The sequence below is a fragment of the Canis aureus genome, chromosome 12 (genome assembly GCF_053574225.1).
Source record: "Canis aureus isolate CA01 chromosome 12, VMU_Caureus_v.1.0, whole genome shotgun sequence".
Lineage (NCBI taxonomy): Eukaryota > Metazoa > Chordata > Mammalia > Carnivora > Canidae > Canis > Canis aureus.
In genome coordinates this window covers 49,428,008-49,446,352 of record NC_135622.1, presented here as the reverse complement: position 1 = coordinate 49,446,352, position 18,345 = coordinate 49,428,008, and the positions used below count along the sequence as shown (strand labels likewise).

Sequence of the window (18,345 nt, the reverse complement as noted above, 5' to 3'; positions counted from 1 at the left end):
TTTCATCCTTCTACCCCTGGGGCTACTTCATCCTTCTACCCCTGGGGCTACTTCATTCTTCTACCCCTGGGGCTAGACTTGGTCTTTCATTTCTAAAAGGACAAACTGAAGTGCTAAAAAGTTCAATGACCTGGACAGTCTCTCTGGCTGGTAAGAGGCAGAACTGGGACGGCCTGCCTACGCCTAATTCGGCTGCGCCGACCACACATTCAGCTTTCCCAGGGACTCTCAGGCCGTGCTCTAGGGGCCTGGACCTCCTCTCAGGGGAGAGGTGAGCTGAGGCCGAGGCAGCAGAGATCCAGGCTCTACTCCTGTCCCAACCAGGCCAATTCTCCCTCATTTGGCTTCATACATACTGGGGCTCTGTAGGAGATTTCTCTTGAGCTGAAATTTCTGCAAATGAATTAAAGAAGTGGAAAGCACTGTCACACCATTCATTCAGGCCAGATGCTGTGCGCTGACACGGACGGGGAAATACGGTCAGCAGAGCACGTAATGCTGCCCTAATGGGGGGTGTGGCTGTGATCAGAGGGGCAGCTCCAGGGTGCGGCCGGCGGTGGCCGTCATGGTGCCCCCTGCATTCCTCATTGATTTTGGTCTCAGGCCACAGCTGAGTGGTATCTGCAGAGATATAGGGCAAGGCCCGCCGGTGCTGGCTCACAGCCCAGCTGTGACCAGGAAGAGCCATGTCCTGGCAGGTGGCAGGTGAGAAAGTAGGGAAGCCTGAGAGCCAGAGGCGGGCCAGGACTGAGGGTAGCAGGAAGAGCCCTGAGCAACCCCCCAGCCCCCCGAAACCCCTGTGGGTAGCAGAGCCGTGGCCAGTGAACCTGCTGCTCCTGCCTCATCCAAGGCTTTCATCAGCTTTGGTTTCTGGGGCTCCTCAAATGCGAATTTCCCTAAATACGTGAATCACCTAAAGAACTCCTTAAAGCCCAAGTCTAAGAGGACTTCTCGCAAGCTCCAGGATGGTGCTGGATTCACAGCAGGGCTGGCTATCCTAGGCGGGGGTCAGAACATTAAAGACATCCCAAGCCAGTGAGGTGGCCACGAAGCAGCTCCTGTGCATCTCACCAGGCGGGGCTGAGGCCACCTGCACGGCCCCTCCACGGCCCACCCTGGGGGACCTCTTGCTCCCAAATCTCAGAAATAATAGTTTTGTGAGGTGATAGAAGTGGCAACTAACCTTACTGTGGTCACTACTTTTCAATATACACACACATTAAATCATCACATTGTATACCTGAAGCTCACACAATGTTATACGCCGATTTGTTCTCCATAAAACCGGGGCAAAGAGAAATAAATCTCCAAGTGGAGCAAATCTGGGGGTACCTGGCAGTGTGCTGAGAGGTTTTCAAAACCACAGAGTCATCCCAGAGCAGTGATTTTATCCAAATATAAGGAGTAAGACGTTTTTATACTACAACACATAGGAAACTTTGTGAAGATAAAGCAAAATATGTATACACAACTGTGACAAAATACAGGATTCACACTCCAAAAAAAAAAGGGTCTAGCCTCCTGACTTGAGGCCATCCCTGTGAGCAGAGAGAGGGAGGCCCAGCCCAGCTGTAAGGGAAGCCACATTCATGGAGGGACCAGCCTGCCCCTCGGGGAGCTGAGGGTCCTCTGGCACCTGGGGCTGGAGAGGGGCTCCCTGGGCACTGGGGGAACAGGTGGGGGGCAGCGACCTTGCCTGGTGGGCAGGGTTTGCAAAAGCAGAGATGCCTTCCCAAAAGAGAGGGGTTAAGTCCCTAAAAGAATCCTTTCCTGGAGTTGCACAACCAAGGCCCCCAGGGAAGAAGCTTCCAGGACCTTGCTCGAGGGCAGTTATCTGGGAGGAAAAGCTCCATACACGATAAGCTCCTCACTGTCTGTAACAGAAAACACCACGATGCCCCCAGGCAGGCACCTGGCAATACCACTCACAGCACACCCACCGGGCCCAACGGACCAGCACAGTTAAGAACAGAGAAGTCAGTCTATTTACTGATCTAGAAAGACCTAGCATAGAAGCTGAAAATAAGCAAATTTTGGAATGGTGTACTCAACACAATCCCTTTTTTAGTATGAAAAACAGATATCCAGAGATGCCTGGGTGGCTTAGCAGTTGAGCATCCGATTTTGGCTCAGGGCATGATCCTGGGGTCCCAGGATCAAGTCCCACATTGGGCTCCCCATGGGAGCCTGCTTCTCCCTCTGTCCCTCTGTCTCATGAATAAATAAATAAAACATTAAAAAATGTGTATCCAAAACCATATACCTTCATGGCAAAAGGCCTTTTCACTGCGTCGTTAATTTTTCTGTTTCAGTCCTATGTTATTCAAGTTACAATTAAAGATGTTCCTAACAGGGTATTTCCGGCAGAAGGCAGAGCTATTATGGTAGAACTTCGTCTTTCTCAGACGTGTGAAGTCTCTAAAATAGTGAAACACGGGAACTGTGTACAACGCGCAAGGGGACCGTGAGAGGACAGAGAGAAGCGCTGCGCGTGTGGTTACCGGGTGGCCGGGACAGGGACGCTCCTGCAGACAGGAGGGCAGCAGGGCCAGGACGGGCCGCCTGAGAGCTCTCTCCCTCTCGAAGCACTTGGTACTGGTGTAGCAACTCGTCTTTTCCCTAATCAGAACCAGGTTTAGGAGACAAAGAAAAGCCAGGCCAGTCCTCGCACGGGGCTTTGTGCTGGCCACCCCCTCCCCCGCCCCCCAGCAGCCCTGCGGTGGAGCAACAGCGCCCCGCCTGGTCCACGGCAGGAAGGACCGGACGCCTATCACCTGGAAAATGTGGCTGCTCCAGAAAGCCAGGCCCAGATGGGTGCTTGGGGGGGGGGTACACATCTGGGAGAGTGGGGTGCTGCATCTGCAGGGGGACTTGAAGGCACCAGAGCGGGACATATACATGCAAGGTCTAAGTCTCCTGCAAGAACCAGAATGCTCCCCACTAACAGGCAGGTGGACAGCCTGCTCAAGAGTCAACAGGTCACGGTGGTGGGGGGCGGCAGGGGGGTCGGTGCGCTGCCACACACAGGGCTCAGCCAAGTCCCTGCTCAACTGTCCTCAACTTTCCCATCTGTGAAAGGGGGATAATCCTAGGGCCTCGCCCACCTCCCACACTGCAGAGTAACTGGAATCAGGGGACAGTGCCAGGGGACGCCATTGCATCATGACTCTGCCATTGGTGGCTGCATGAATTTGGATGAGATATTTGTCTCCAGACTTCGGCTTCCACACACACGATGAGCCTGATGCCACTGCTGGCTTTCTAGAGCACCATTTCTCACACCAGATCCACACAGGTCCTGGGAGCAATGTGTCATGACCTCTTAAAAAAAAAAAAGGGCAGAAATAGAAATGTCTATTTACATGAATGGGAATTGGTTCCTGGCATTTAATAAGCTCTCAAAAAGCCTTAGTTGTTTTGTTTTTATCCCTAAGATAATAACATAACTGCCCACTGCCACACCAGTCGTTAAAGGAGAAACTAGAAGGTCTGAAGCCTCTGGGATCCCTCTGAGGTGCTATGCTTTCCCAGGATCCAGGAATGAGGTCCCTGGAGTGCAGAGCTGGTGACGGTGCTGGGGGGCAGGTGGTCCCAGACAGCTGACGCATCCCACGAAAATCTGCTACTAGAAATAAGTAGGAAATTCAAGGCGGCCCTTGCCAACCCCAAAGAGCATTTTCCTACCCAAAAAAGGAGCCGCTTTGCTAAGCGTGACCTTCAGCCAAAGGCTGGCGTAAACCCTTGAAGTCCTTCTCAGTTTGGCTTCCCATGTGGTTACTCAGAACAACAGAGAACATGAGTTCAAACAAAGCCTTATCCTGACCCAAATAAAGCCCAAGAAGGGCCTGCAGGTCGTCCAAGGCTGATAAGAGTGGCTATGACTGGCTTCTCCCCATGTAACCTCGCACCCTCTCCCACTGGGCTGCTGACCCCCGTTCAGGTCAGGGCGGCTGTTGAGGGCCGGGTTGGGGGGCGAGGACACCTGACTCCTGGGTACCAGGGTGCTGCACGATTTCTGGCTCTGGTCCCACATCTCCTGGAGCACCAGATCTTCCCTGAGTGTAAACCCTTGTCCCCTCTAGGCTAGTCACAGGGCGGCCCTGCTGCCACACCTCCTGCGTGTCCCCAGCCTCACATCCCCTCCCCCACCTCCACCCCAGGAGAGAAAGGCTGGTGGATGGCGGGTAGAGCCTTCTAGACTGTGATTCTTATGCCCTTTATGGTGAACTTGCCCCTCCCTGACTTCTGGAACAGGACTTGCGAGACTGCCCTCCCCTCATCTGTTGACTGAACTTCGATCTCTCATCAGGGCAGATGGGATGTCACCCCAGGTCTGCGGTCTGATTCTGCTGAGGTGGTGGGGCAGTAAGCTGCGGCCATGAGAGGAGTGAAGCACTAGCATATCTGTTAACTCAGTGTCCACAGAGCCCTCCAGAGAGGTGCTATCATTCCCCTATTCCTTGCAGAGAACCAAAGACAAGGGGTAAGTTGCCAGGGACACATGGCTGGCAAATGGCAGACCCAAGATGAAGCCCAAGCAGTGAGGCACCAGAGTCCAGGACCCTGACCTAGATCTGAATCCCAGGACCAGTATTTACCGGCTGTCTGACCTTGGGCAGGGCCCTTGGCCTCTGCAAGCTTCGGTCTCTTTCACCTGTAGTGTGAGATAACGGCATCTCCTTGCAGGCAGGGTGTCAGTGAGTGCAAAGTACAAAGCTCCCCCCAGCACAAAACAGTCATGCGGCAGGGGCTCAGGAGCAGCACACTGATGCCGTAAGGCCGCTGGAGGGCCAGGAAAGGAGAAGGCCGCAGGATGTGGAGTCAGGACACCAAGGGGCCACCAAGACCACACCTGCTTACCTCTTCTCCAGCCAGTGTACCTGTGTGCGCACACCTGTGTGCACGTGTGTACAGGTAAAGGCGACACCTCTGACCAGCCAGGGGGCCCCAGGCCTCACTCTATCATCTTCATCACACACAGGTGGCACCTTACAGGTTATCAGTTCCTTCCACCCGTGTGATTTATGGGCCTTATGACTGCCTTGTGGGGAGGCAGGGCCCAGGTAAGCACCCCTGCTTTAAGAACAGTGAAATAGGGCCCACGGAGCTCCGATCGTATGCCATGAGTCCCAGGCTGCCGGTGATGAGCGGAGGTGGGGGGTGGAGGGCCCAGCCCAGGGCTCTGGGGCCGCTGAGCTGTCGGGGGTGGGGGCAGCTCTGCTGGGACTCAGTGCAGAGCTGGGGACCAGGAGCCTGCCCTGTGGCCAGGGAGGAGAAGGCAATACCTGAGCCCAGCCCGAGCACACCAGGCCACATGGAGTGATGACCCAGGAAGACGGGTTTTCTCAGACTTCCAGGATAGAGGGAGAGCCTGGAGCAAGCCAGAGGAGGCTCTATCCAGAGACCTACCGCATGATGCCCAGAGGGTCCAGTGCCTCTTCCTCTTCCTCCTCAGATTCTCCTGCATCCTCACCCTTCAGGTCTGGGATGGGCAGATCCTCACCCTCCGCTCGGTCCTGCTGCTCGAAGAAGTCAAAAGCCTCCGCATCATCCTGGGCCTGGTTGTGTGCATCCAGGACGGAGACATCTCTGCTGGAAAGATCCGCAGCCCCTGGAGATCTGGTGCCTGTGGAAGGACATGGAAATGAGCACCTGACAGTCATGGCCAGGGGACAAGGGGGCGACGCACCATACCCCAGCTCCTGTGCCAGGACCTGTGCTAGGGGCTTCCTACCGTGTCCTGGGACAAGTGTGGTGAGTCTGGGTAGACAAGGGGCAGCCAGGGCTCCAAGCCTAGAGCCTGCAGCAAAGCCTCAGTGGAGTGCTTATAGGTGGGAGCCTTGGAACAAGTTGGCACCACCCCAATAACAGAGCCTATGGCCACAGGCTAAGGGTAGGAAACGCCCGCCAGTGTACATTGTCAGGGAGCTCTGGCAATCACACAGGAAGGCCCACTCCAAGGTCTGGGCACTTAGACCATGAACCCAATGGATACATAGTGACCCCATGGAAGATTCCAGAACAAGCTGTAATGGCTCCATTACAAACTGGCTTACATCAGCACTTCTCAAAGCATGGCCCACAGACGGATGTTCATGATGCGGTAAGCACAGAAAGGGAGAGCAGGCATCTGGAAACTTCCATAGCAGCTTGGCATTGTCACGACATCCAGGCATGTGATTTTGTATTTGTGAAAGTATCTGTCTGTGACAGATTGGGAATACAAATCTAGTCCTTCCCCACGGATGGATTGAGAAACACGGGTTTGGACTACTTGTTCATCTCTATCCAGATAGTTACCAAGTGTAGATCTTTGAAAACAGTTCCTTAAAAAAGAAAATACCACGCTTAGATAGAGAACCTACCAGATGCCTGGCATAGAGGAAATTAATATGTACACCAAAGTAATACGTGTGACCGCGTTACATAAAACTCAGCAGTAATGATTACGTTGCCTCATATTGCGCTTTGTTATTTTATTAGGACAAATGTGAAAAAACCATTCGAAATCGCATGAAACTTCAAGTTCACATAAGAGGCATCGTGTAAAAATCATCTCAGAGGGGCGGATTCACTGAACCGCCCCTTTGTAAAAATTGTAAAAAGTTTTGTGTAAAATTGTAAAAATCCACGTGAGGGATCCTGTCTGCACCTTCACTTTACAGATTAAGAAACGGAGGTGCAGAAAGGCTAGGAGAGTTAGACCATCTTATCCCGCTTCTCTGTAACCCAGGGGCCAGGAGATCTGGAGTTTCTTCCTGTTATGGGTCAGCTGGAGCCCCCACATCACAGGCAACACAGCCCACTGGGAAGCAAGCAGGTCGTGACTGGGACCTCGCCACCAACGACCCGGGGCCGGCAGGCACCTATGAGAGAGAAGAACCTGTCGCCTTACCCAGCCCCAGCCTTCTGTGCATTCACCGCCTTTGCTTTCTTTATCCTTCACCCTTAAACGTTTTTTTGGCTGTTAATTGTCTTCTGAAAGACTCCCCTCTGTCTTGTGGAGCTTAGAGACCACAGTCATCGGGGAGGAAGAGCTAAACAGAACAGTCCAGAGAAGACAGAGTCGGGGGGCAGGGAGAGCCCAGCACCTGCCTCGGGGACCCCTCGTCTGCCTCGGGGTACCTGTGTGAGCCCGGCCAGCGCCAGGGGTGCTGGGTTGGGGGGTAAGTGTTAGCCAGCCTTCTAGAGCACCTCCTGCCCGGCAGGCTCTGTTGTAGGCACTTCACATGTGAGAGCTCCCTGACTTCTCACGCCACCTGGCAGCCAGGCATCCTCCCCTCTGAGAGCTGAAGAAACTGGAAGGGGGACGAGGTGGCTGTGGACACGGCCTGAAAGGGTCTGAGGTCCCCATTACTGGGCCAGCGTGGGGGGAGCCTCTGGCGGCCATACCCACCCACATCGCTGGGCCAGGTCCCCAGGCCGAGCGGGGCGGGGTGTGTGTGTGTGTGTGTGTGTGTGTGTGTGTGTGTGTGGAGGGGTTGGGAGGGCTCTGGGGATGGCCGGGAGGGGCATGGGTGGGGTCAGTCCTCGAGGGCCGGGTGCGTCTCCTCCTGCCCCTCGCCCTGGCCCACCTGCCCCAAGAGGCTGGCGGAAGCTTCCCGGCTGCAGGCAGAGGCCGCGGCACCACTCGCCTCGGCCAGGGCAGCAGGGCAGCGAGGCCTCGTTCTGGGCCAGCGGACACCTCGGGGTTCGGGGCGGAGCCTCAGGTACCTAGAAACTCTAGCAGCTCGGGGCTTCCTGCCAACTCGGCGTCCCTGGAGACACAGCGCAGAATCTCATTGAACACGGCTCTTCTTTCCCGGATGTCGGACTCCCCGACGAACAGGACCTTCTTGGGGAGCGGGGGAAGGCTGGCCGTGGGATGACGACTGCTCAGCTTCTGGTAGAACTCCTCGATCTCACTGTACTTTCTGGAGACCTGGAATGAGAGGGGCACGTGCCTCCTACCCTCTCCTCACCCCGCTCCGTCCGACGGGCGCCTGGGCGTCCTCGCTCTCTGACCCCGCAGCCCCCCCCGAGGCTCCATTCCCAACACCCCCAAGCAGCGCTAGGCTAAATGGCTGACGTCTTAGTAGCCAAAGGGAAGATACAGTCACTGTGGATTCCATTCGCTGTCACAGGTCCAGGTAGACACATCCGACACAGGGGCCCTGGCCTGGCCCGTGGGTGACCACGGAGGCTGGCTGCCTCCATTCTGGGCCCTCAGCATATTAGTGGGGTGACCTCGCGGTCTGGCCGGCTGTTAGGTCACCTTCGCACAACAGCACGAGTCACCTATTCTCAGCACAGATCTCGGATGGTTCTCCCGTGCACGAGCAGCAGCCTTCTGGTGGGGACGGTCCCTACAGTGCTCATGTGGAGAAGGAGCAGCTGTGGTACGGCTGTTTGTCGGCGCTGCTGTCAGCCAGGACCCCACTGCACCCTGGGACTCCAGGGACGCAGGCCACTCGAGTCACCCTGAGAGCACACTCAGTTTCCGGCTGAGTTTGCTCTGTGACAGGTCACCCCAGCATGGTCTCTGCCCCACAAGGCTCGGGCCTCATGTGGAGCGAGCAGCTGTAACACGGGGTGGTGGTGGCATCGCTGTAGTCTGTGTAGCCCAAGGTGGGCTCTCTAAGAGGCCCCCTGCCCTGAGCCACATACCCCAGCACTCCCAGCGTCCTCCCCTGTCTTGGACCCTGTGCTCTCCCTGTATGCTAGACCTGTCTCCCCGGCTCCTCCGAGGGAGCATGGGGCATGGAGCGTGCAAACACGGATACTCCCACTTCTGCTCCCAGGCCAGGGCTGTGTCTGCAAGCACAGCACTACTGAAATGCCGGTGTGGCTGATGGACTGGGGGCGGGGGCCAAGGCAGGTGGGTGGAGGTGCTGACATGAGACCTGGCAACCCCGGTGCACAGCTGTGTCAGAGCACGTGCCCTGGCTAACCAGAACTCTCACCAGTCCCCCCAGCCTGTGAGAGTCTCAGAGGCCGGCAGGTGTTTGGGGCGGAATTAGGATCTGAGCGCCCGGGGCCCCACACATACGCTGAGGGGTCATCTGGGACAGGAGGCTGCAGCCTGCAGTTGTCAACACCAGGGCCTGGCTCTGGAGCTTTCCTGAGAACAGCCCTCGAGGAAAGGTAAGAGGATCCTTTCACAGAAGTGATGCAGGCTCTAATCCCTGGTGCTCCTGAGGATGGTGACTCCAGCCAGGCTGACTCAGCCCAGGCCTGAGCGGAGTTCTGACCCTGAGGGCTGAGCGCCCTCTGCTGGCTTGACAGCGCCATGCGGGCCCAGCCCCCGGACCCACCAGGACTCGGGGCCTGGAAGCTTTGAGTCTCCAGAGCTCTGATGCTGATGGTGCGAGGGGGCGGGCAGTTTTAAGTCAGGGTGTCACCCCATCCAGGGCCCACATTTAGCAGTGTTCCAAAGCCAGGGCTTTTCATGTGGCTGCCTGAACAGCAGCAAGAGGAGGCTAAGAGAGAGGCAGGGAGTGCAGAGGGCGGGAGCTCCTGTTTATCTGGCGCGTCCACGTGCAGGGTAGACGGCACTGCTACCCGGAGTCTCTGGCGAGAGTGTGTGTGCCTGTGCCACCAGCACACGTGGAGTCCGCCAAAGGGCAAGCGTACACAGTGCCCCTGTCTGGGGGCTGGTTTTACTTTCTGATCAGCAATTAAATTCATTTTTCTATTAAAACATGTATATCTGGGGACCCCTGGGTGGCTCAGCGGTTTGGCACCTGCCTTCAGCCCAGGGCGTGATCCTGGAGTCCCGGGATCGAGTCCCGTGTCAGGCTCCCTGCATGGAGCCTGCTTCCCCGGCCCCCTGCCTGTGTCTCTGCCTCTCTTTCTCTCTCTGTCTCTCATGAATAAATAAATAAAATCTTTAAAAAAAAATGTATATCCTTTTCAGAAATAGAATGCAAAACGCTTTTTTTCTTTTAAGCTAAATCTCAAAACTTCAGAGATTTTCAGGCTTTGGGTTGCATCCCCAGATTTCATGGGGCGTAAATGCATGCTTCTCTGCTCTCACAGGTGGTTCAAATGCCTGAGAAGCACCTGCACGAATGGCCACGCAGGCACGCACACACACCCTCTGCAGGGTGTGGGTGTCACTGGTCAGAAAAGTGGCACTGGTGTGATGCGTGGAGGTATAGAGACATCTTCACGCACAGCCTCACACGTAAGGCTGGCCCTTGGCATGGGACAAGCAGGCTGGCGTGGATGCTCCTCAGAGCTCCCAGAATGCTATTTCCATTATTGACCAAAAGTCAATCCAAGTAGCAAATGAAAGACTTTTAGACATCATGCTCTTTTAGATGTTTCCGGTGTGTTAAGTATCCCTCAAAGAAACACCTGTGCCATACATTTTTATCTCCTGAGAAGGGGATACCTCTGCTACCAGGTCACCAGGGCCAGGTAATTCACTGTTTCCCTTTCTGTCTTGGCTGCCAGGAGATTCAGAACCCTCCATGTGCAAAGCTGTGGCTACTGATCCCGTCTATACCACAGGGCACTTGTTCATTTTACCTTTATCTTAAAGCTTTCTCTTCCCTTAGCTCCTGTGACTCCTCGACTTCTCTCCCCGTGGCCTCAGCAGCTCCTCCCTCTCCATGACTGTCCCCGGGCTGCTGTGTCTCTGGGGTTCCCTCCTAAACCCTCCCCTCCGCCCTTCACATCCACCTACTCCCAGGCTTTCAACCTCACCTCTAAGCTGATGTCTCCCAAACCTGCGTCCTAGGCCTTCACAGTCCACCACCCCACCCAAACCTGCCCCTCTGCACCTTACTTCCGTTGGTGCGGATGGACGGTCAGTCAGCAGATGACACACCCGTTACCTTGGAGATATTTTACAACTGTCTGCCTCCCCCTCACACCAACCATGACCGGCCTGCCTTTGGCCCTCCCCTGGGGCAGCACTGGCCCCGTACCTGGGCCCCTTGTCCCTGCCCCTGCCTGGTTCCGTCCAACCCAACTCTACTCCCCTCCAGATGGGCCAGGGAGTCACTCCCCTACTGAAAACTCCTCCTTGGCTGCAAGATGAGTCAGGCTCCCTACGTGCCCTCCATGACCTGGACTCTGCCCGTCGCCTCCCGCTTCCTCCAGGATGATACTCAACTGTGGGCAGCTCCCCGCGCACAACACCCTGCGCCCGCCCCGCTGAGGCTGTGCCCTCCGCCCGGACACCCTTCCCCGGCTGTGCAGCTCTACTCGCTCAGCCCTCAATCTTCTGAGAAATCCTCCAGAACATTTCCCGAGGTGGGTCAGGTGCCTCTTCACATGCCCACAGCCCCTTGTGCTCCCGGCACGGCCTGCATCTCTTTACAGGTCTATCTCCATGGACCAGAAGCTCCTGATCTGTCCTTGTGCACTTACTGCCCGACCGGCCCTGGCCCTCTCAGGCCCCACATCCTGATGCCGCTCACGCCTTGTGGTGGGTGTGTCTGTGCACCTGGTCCCCGGGCCCCCTGGGGAGCATCCCGGCAGAGTCCCGGGCTCACCAAGAACTGGACGACATCCTCGGGCCGGTGCTTGGCCGACTTGAACGCCGCCAGCCGGGTTACCACCAGGATCTGGTACTCCACGTGGCCTGACATCATCTTGCCCCGCACCTCCTGGTGCTGGGGCACGGTCAGGTCGAGGCCCGTGTGGACATTCTGAACTCGCCTGCCAAAGGGAAAGAAGGCAAAGGAAGCTCAGGTTCAGGTCAGCAGGCTTCTCGAGCGAAACGCAGACAGGACCTCAGGGTGGCCTGCAGGCCTGGCTGGGAAGCTGCGCTGCTGGCTGTCCTCAGCGGCCCCTGCTTTGGGCCACCGAGACCACCACACACGGGCCCCTCACAAGGCCTGGGCCCTCCCAAACGGCTGACCCCAGCAGGAAAACAAGTGGGAACAGAAGAGACGGGGCTCGGGGCAAATCACTAACAGTGACGTGTGTCCCACATGCTCGGTGCATGAGTCCCCGCAGGATTTGGAGGGACGGCATCCGGGGCTCTGTTCTCTCCAAGGAAAGTGCCTGGCTCTGCGCACAGCCCAAGAAGGACACGCCGCCAGGAACCCCGGTAGAGACACAGCTCTTCAGCCCATCGGTGGGCCGCAGACCTACGACAGAACCTGCCCGGGGCGGGTAGGATGGAAAGGGCACTGGATGCAGGGCCCCCATTAGCCTCGGGGCCCCGCAAGGCACTGAGGAGGCTGCTGTGTGAGGCTTTGAGAGGGTGCTCAGTAGAACATCGCGGCTCTTGGAGAATCTGTACGCGCTCCCCACGCATACTGAATTGTACGGGGGGCAAACGAGTCATGAAACGTTTTCTCTCAAGTGATAAAAAACGGTAACTGTGCCCTTATCCTCTGTAAGGGGGTAACGTAGACCCACGTGGACAAATACATGTCACACAAACACCTGTGACAGGACCCCTCCTCATCAAGGTGGAGACCTACTATGTGCTCGGCAGGACTTCCAGGACAGGAGCAAAGGGATGCTCTGAGGAGGAGGGCGCTTCTGCACTAAAACTATACCAGGGCAAGGGCTTTTCCCTCTCTGGTCTAATGTCCCGATCATTTAGAGACACTCTGTCCCCCGGGGCTCCTTCCACACGGATTCCTGCCACCTCCACACTAGGCATGCAACACCATCACCATGGTGATGCCGCTGTCACTCAACTAGGGAGGACAACTGCCATTCGCCTGCATATGGTCCATACACAAGCCTGGACCAGACAATCCTCCACACACACGAACGTCCTCATGTGGCACAAGGTGCGCTGTCATAAGCACTGGCCACTTGGGAAAGCCCAGGCGAGGCCAAATGCACCTCTGCGAGATGGAAAAGCACACCTGACTTATCAGCCCTCCTTTCCTTTGGCCAGTAACCTAATGAGCATTCTTGGCCTTACACTGAGGTGAGACCATGGTGCTCCTGGCTTAGCGCATCGTCTACTTGGGGGTTCCTGCTACAAGGGCAGGGGCACAGAGTGGATTAAAGGGGAGCCTGGTAGCAGCTGGCACTGCTGCAGGCTCTACGGACCTCACCTAAGAGTCACTCCTTCCTGGCTGCCCTGCAGTGGGTCACAATTGCTCAGACCCATTTAAAGAGAAGGGAAGAGGCACAAAAAGGGAGTCACCTCTCCGGGTCTCAGCAAGTCAGAGGTGAAGCCAGGGTTCACACCCAGGCAGCTGCCCCAGAGCCCGGGGCTGCCTCTTCTCAGGTGGAGGGAAGTAGGCATTAGGATCATTATGGCAACGGGGCATAGGTGGGTGGAAGTGCAGAGGAGCGGGGCCTCTTGGCCAAGAAAAGCAGGTGTGAAGGACCCCCTGACCTCCCTGCTGGCAGGAACCTCCTGTTGGCCGTGCTCACTCTCTCCCTCTTAGTACCTTGCATTTGGCAGTTCTTTGGCCCCGCGAGGGCCTGCAGTTCACCACCTCAGTGCCATCCACTGTCCCTCCTGTTCCCATCATGCCTCCTCCGCTGGGAGGCCCTGACGTGCCACTACTGGAACCAACTGCGTCCGGCCTCTGCTCCTCTGCTCACTCCGGGTCTCTGCCTCCTTTGTACTGGGACCTGGGACTGGGACACTCATACATGCCACCTGGTCCCACAACCTGCAAGCTGCAGCCTGGGTCTGGCACCCCTCCCTTAGACTAGATCTGAGCTTCTCAAAGTGTGGTCCCTGCTGCATCGGTGTCACCTGGGAAATTCAGGCCCCTGAATTGAAGCCCTGGGGAGGGGGGGACCCATTATCTTCATGTTGCCAACTCCTCCAGGTAACCTTTTTTTTTTTTAATTTAAAGATTTTTATTTATTTATTCATGAGAAACACACAGAGAGAAGCAGAGACACAGGCAGAGGGAGAAGCAGGCTCCATGCAGGGAGCCTGATGTGGGACTCGATCCCGGGACTCCAGGATCACGCCTTGGGCCAAAGGCAGGTGCCAAACTGTTGAGCCACCATCCTCCAGGTAACTCTGATGCATCCCAGCCTGACTCACTCACTCTCCCGCTCCCCTGGACCCCAGGCAAACTTTTGCCATAAAAGGCCAGATTAAGTAAACATTTTGGGCTTTACAGGACATATGACCTCTGTCACAACTACTCAAGGCAGCCATGTGGCATGACAGCAGCCACAGACGACATATAGACTTTATTTACAAAAAGGAGAGGTGGGCAGGACTTGGCTCCTGGGTGTAGTATTCCCAGCTATGCCTTAGACCAAGCTTCTCCACCCTCAAGTGCATCCCAGTCACTTGAGGAAGCTGTCAATATGCAGATTTGGATTCAGCGGGTCTGGGACGGGGCCTAAGAGTCCGCATGTCCAGCCAGCTCCCAGGGGATGCAGATGCTACTCTGCTGTTCCTGGGACCATCTGCCGAGCAGCAAGGCATGGAGTCGAAGCTGCCTCTCTCAACAAACTGCCCATAAGCGCCCAATACCTGTTCTTCCCCGAAAGCTCTGGTTCTTATTTCACTGAGAAGGGCAGCAATCAGAGAAATCCCTGCATCCATTTCCCTGACCCCTGGGGACACACTGGTTGGCTCCTACCTGAGGTAGGTTTCTGGATCTTCCCCCTCCCTTCTCTCTCTCCCTTCACCTCCTCCTCACCATAGTCCCCCCACTGCTTCCAAGCCCACAGTTCTTCACTGCCTCATCCAACACTCCCCCAGGCGTACTCCACTCCAGCCATGCTGGCCTCCTTGCTGGTGTCCAAGCACCCCCTGCCCCAGGACATTGGCTCTGCTGTCCTCTCTGCTCGGTACGTCTTGTTCAAGGTATCCTCATGGCTCTCTCCCTCAGGGAGCTTGTCAGGATCTGCCCAACTGCCATTCCATCAGAATGACACTCCTGGACAAATCAGCACACCCCAAAACCCAGCACTCATTCCTCCTATCTCCTCCCCCCCACCACTTTATTTTCCTTCATGCCAGTTATGATCCCTGACACATTATCTATTTACCTACTGTCCAGCTGTTCCCACGGAAGCTCCATGAGGTGGGCTTCATTTTGTTCACTGCTGCACCCTAGAATCTGAGCCAGTACTTGGGACAGAGTAGGCACTCGATCAGTAGCCGCTGGATGAACGCAGGTGTGAATGCATGTGGTGGTGAGTGGAAAGCTGAGTTGGGGCCCAAGTGTGAAGAGCCTGCCTGGTGGCTGGTCTCAAGTGTTGGGACCCACCCTGTGGGCAGCTCCTTGGATTGGCCAGTGCCTGCCAGCAGGAAGGACTGAGCACCACCCACCTGGCCTTCATCACCAGCACCCATCACTGTGAGCCAGCCCCGCTCACAGGGTTGGGGCAGTGAGGGGAGCCACCCACCCCCTTCCGAAGAACCCCACTCCAAAGTCACACCATGTGGTGTGTGTGTGTGTGGGGTGGGGGTGGGGGTGCTGAGGGGGATGTCTGCTGCCAGCCCTATTCACACCTGCCAATCTCAAACCTCCTTTTTGCAGAAAATGCAACTGGCTCCGGGAGAGGTGACTTATGTAGCACCAGATACACCTCTTTTGACAATGACAACACAACCTGTGACCTCACTGCGTCATGCAGAGGACACCAAACAGGTTCTGGCATCAGGGTTTACTTACAGAATCACATTTTTCTAGACCTGAAGTGACCGAGGATACATCAGATTACAGCTGGAAAAACAACAGTTGGGCTGGGAAATCAATAACATTCGTTATGCAATCAACTGACATCTTCGACCAAGACTCTTGTAGGGGGAACAAGAGGGGTGTCCATGAAAACACCGTGGTCCCTCTACAGAGGAGTCAAAGCATGTGCATCCCATCCTTCCCAGGGTCCATCTTGCCCTGGGTCCCCCAGGTCGGGGTCAGGGTGGGGCCACACTGCACCTGCTGCCTCCCGAGGCCTCCTCTGCTGTAACTTGCACTTCTCCGAGCTACTTCCTTGAGCAGCTGCCACCTCTTCCCTCCCCTCCACCTGGTTAACTCCTACTCTTCCCGCTGCGGCGCCGGGGCCCTTGCACTGTGCGCCCAGGGCAACCCCCACGGCAACCTGAACCTACTACCTCCCCCGGCTTCTGGCCCCCGCGGGTGTTCATGCCGTGTGCCCTGCAGAGCCGGGCCTTCGTGATTCCCCCCATCCCCAGGGCCATGCACCGCGCCTGGCACACAGCGAGCCCTGAAAGGATGCGTAAACTGTATTTTCGGGGCTGAAAAGAAACGAACCGTGCAGAGACGGGGAGAAGTGACCCCCTCTCCGCCCGCCGGCGGGGCCGGCCAATCCCGGCCTTCCACTGGGTCCTGGACGGGTCCGTTACCCTTTTAAGGGCCTCAGTTTTGCCATCTGTAAAACGGGGACACTCCATGCGCCCACCTCTCCTGCAGGGCGGTGGAGCGGCCGAGCCCGGACGACGCGCCGGGGCGCTGGCGAGGCCGGGCCGCGAGGCCAGGGGGCCGGACGCCCCCGCCTGCTCCTCCGACTGGCGCGCATGGAGCTCGTTCGCGCGCACCCGAGGCTCCGCGGCGCCGGGCACGGGGTCTGGCTCACCTGGAGGTGACGAGCACCGCCGGGGACTGCATGACCGCGGGGGCTCCGGGCGGGGCGCACGGTCACGGGACCCGCTGGCGCTGGCGCTGGCGCCGGCGTCGCCACGTCCCCGCCCCGCGCGCTCGGCCCGCCCCGGCCCCGGCGCCGGCCCCGGCCCCGGCCCCGGCCCCGGCCTCCGCCCGCCCCCTGGCGGCCGCCGCGAATTTCCGGCCTCCCTGGAACTTGGGCGCGGACCGCGTTCGGACTGCGCGGCGGGAGGCCCGGGTCCAGCTAGGCCCCGCCCCCGACCCGGCCGGCCCCGCCCCCGCCCCACCGGCCCCGCCCCCTGCTCCTCCAGGCCCCGCCCCCGCCCCGGCCGGCCCCGCCCCCTGCTCCTCCAGGCCCCGCCCCCGCCCTCATTGGCCACGCCCCCTCCAGGCCCCGCCCCCCGCCCCTCCCTGGCCCCGCCCCGCCCCCCGCGCCCGGACCGCTGTCCTGAGCCAACCCTGCGGCCAGGAGGCGAGCAAGCAAAAGCGGGGGAGCCTTGCTGGTACCCGCAGGGCCGGGTCTGCGCCAGGTGTCCCGGCAGCCACAGCGCCCGGTTCACTGTTGGGACTGCCCGGAGTGTCCCGGCTCAGACGCTAAATTACTTGGCTCCCCTGGCTTGGGGAGGGTGTCGGGAAACAAGGCAGCCAGTGGTCACTTAGAGGAGGGTCAAATGAGGTAACCCCTAACCCAGCAAACAAGACCCACCCGACCCGACCCGTTCTGGGGCGTTGTCTAAAGCAGCAGCCGCCGAGCACTCCAGAGGCCTGCCGGTGGCTTTCCGCGAAGAGGCGGGCAGGGTCTTCCCAACCAAAGCTTCCCAAAGCTGCTTCTCTCTCCCCCGCTGCAGAGACGTTGTCGGGACGCTTGCTAAAACCCCACGGAGGACTTCCTGAGGCTGCTGCGATCTCGATGGGCTCTGGACTCCCGGAGCAGGGGGGCCGGGCCCAGCTCAGTACACTCAGTACAGCAAGGGGTGGGGGGAGTCGGGCTCCACCTTCCCCATGGTCCTGGTGCTGGGTCAGGGTCAGGGTCAGGGTCAGGGTCAGGGGTGGAAGACTGGAGGGGGCAGCAAGGAGAGGGGGGTTCTTACTAAACCCACCTAGCAGGATTCTTGCTGAAGGCAGGCCAGGACTTAGACATCATATGTGGAAGTGATCAGTTTTCCCCCCAGGGGGTGGGGGGAGTTGGTGGTGGGGGGCAGTTGTCTCTCAACTGACTTAACAGGATTCTTTTTTCTTTGTTTAATTTTATTTACTTATGAGAGACACACAGAGCGGGCAGAGACACAGGCAGAGGGAGAAGCAGGCTCCATGTGGGGAGCCCGACATGGGACTGGATCCGGGGACCCAGGGAATCACCATCTGAGCCAAAGGCCGATGCTTAACCACTGAGCCACCCAGTGCCCCTGCTACCCAGTAATTCTATCAGGAAACTCCAGCTGTGCAACCACCTGTAAGGTGGGCCAGAGTCCACAGTGACATTTAGTTAATATGTTTGTGCTGCTCCAATGTGTAGCACTAACGAGAATTCTGCTTGGTTTCTGCCACCAGTCAGATTCCATCACAAAACTGCTCTCTGCTTTCTCTTATGGCCTTTTCATGCATTCATGCATTTACTCATTCATTCATTCAATAATATCTACTGAGCTGGGCCTCTATTCCGGGCCCTGGGGACGCTCCGCCCCTCAGGGCTGGAGACCCTGATGTCAGGTCCTGGGTAGGAAGCTGCGGAAGCTGCCTGGGGCTGAGCCTTCATTGAACCCATGGAGAAGATGGCCCAGGAAGATTTTAGGGAAGCGCTTGCCCCCCTCCCCCAGCACAGGTGGGAGGTTGC

The 18,345-nt window shown here is 57.5% G+C and overlaps 1 protein-coding gene across 1 annotated transcript in view; it reads right to left on the bottom strand.

Annotated features, from left to right (window-relative positions):
* The window catches only part of HS1BP3 (HCLS1 binding protein 3), a 33,453-nt gene extending 16,844 nt beyond the window's left edge, over positions 1 to 16,609 (bottom strand). The window contains exons 1-4 of the mRNA XM_077844005.1: positions 16,486 to 16,609; positions 11,484 to 11,649; positions 7,714 to 7,921; positions 5,410 to 5,626 (exon numbers count right to left, since the gene is read on the bottom strand). Of these exons, the coding sequence (XP_077700131.1) occupies positions 5,410 to 5,626; positions 7,714 to 7,921; positions 11,484 to 11,649; positions 16,486 to 16,517 (623 nt within the window). The 5' untranslated portion in view covers positions 16,518 to 16,609. The remainder of the gene's footprint in view (positions 1 to 5,409; positions 5,627 to 7,713; positions 7,922 to 11,483; positions 11,650 to 16,485) is intronic.
* Positions 16,610 to 18,345: the final 1,736 nt, after the last annotated feature.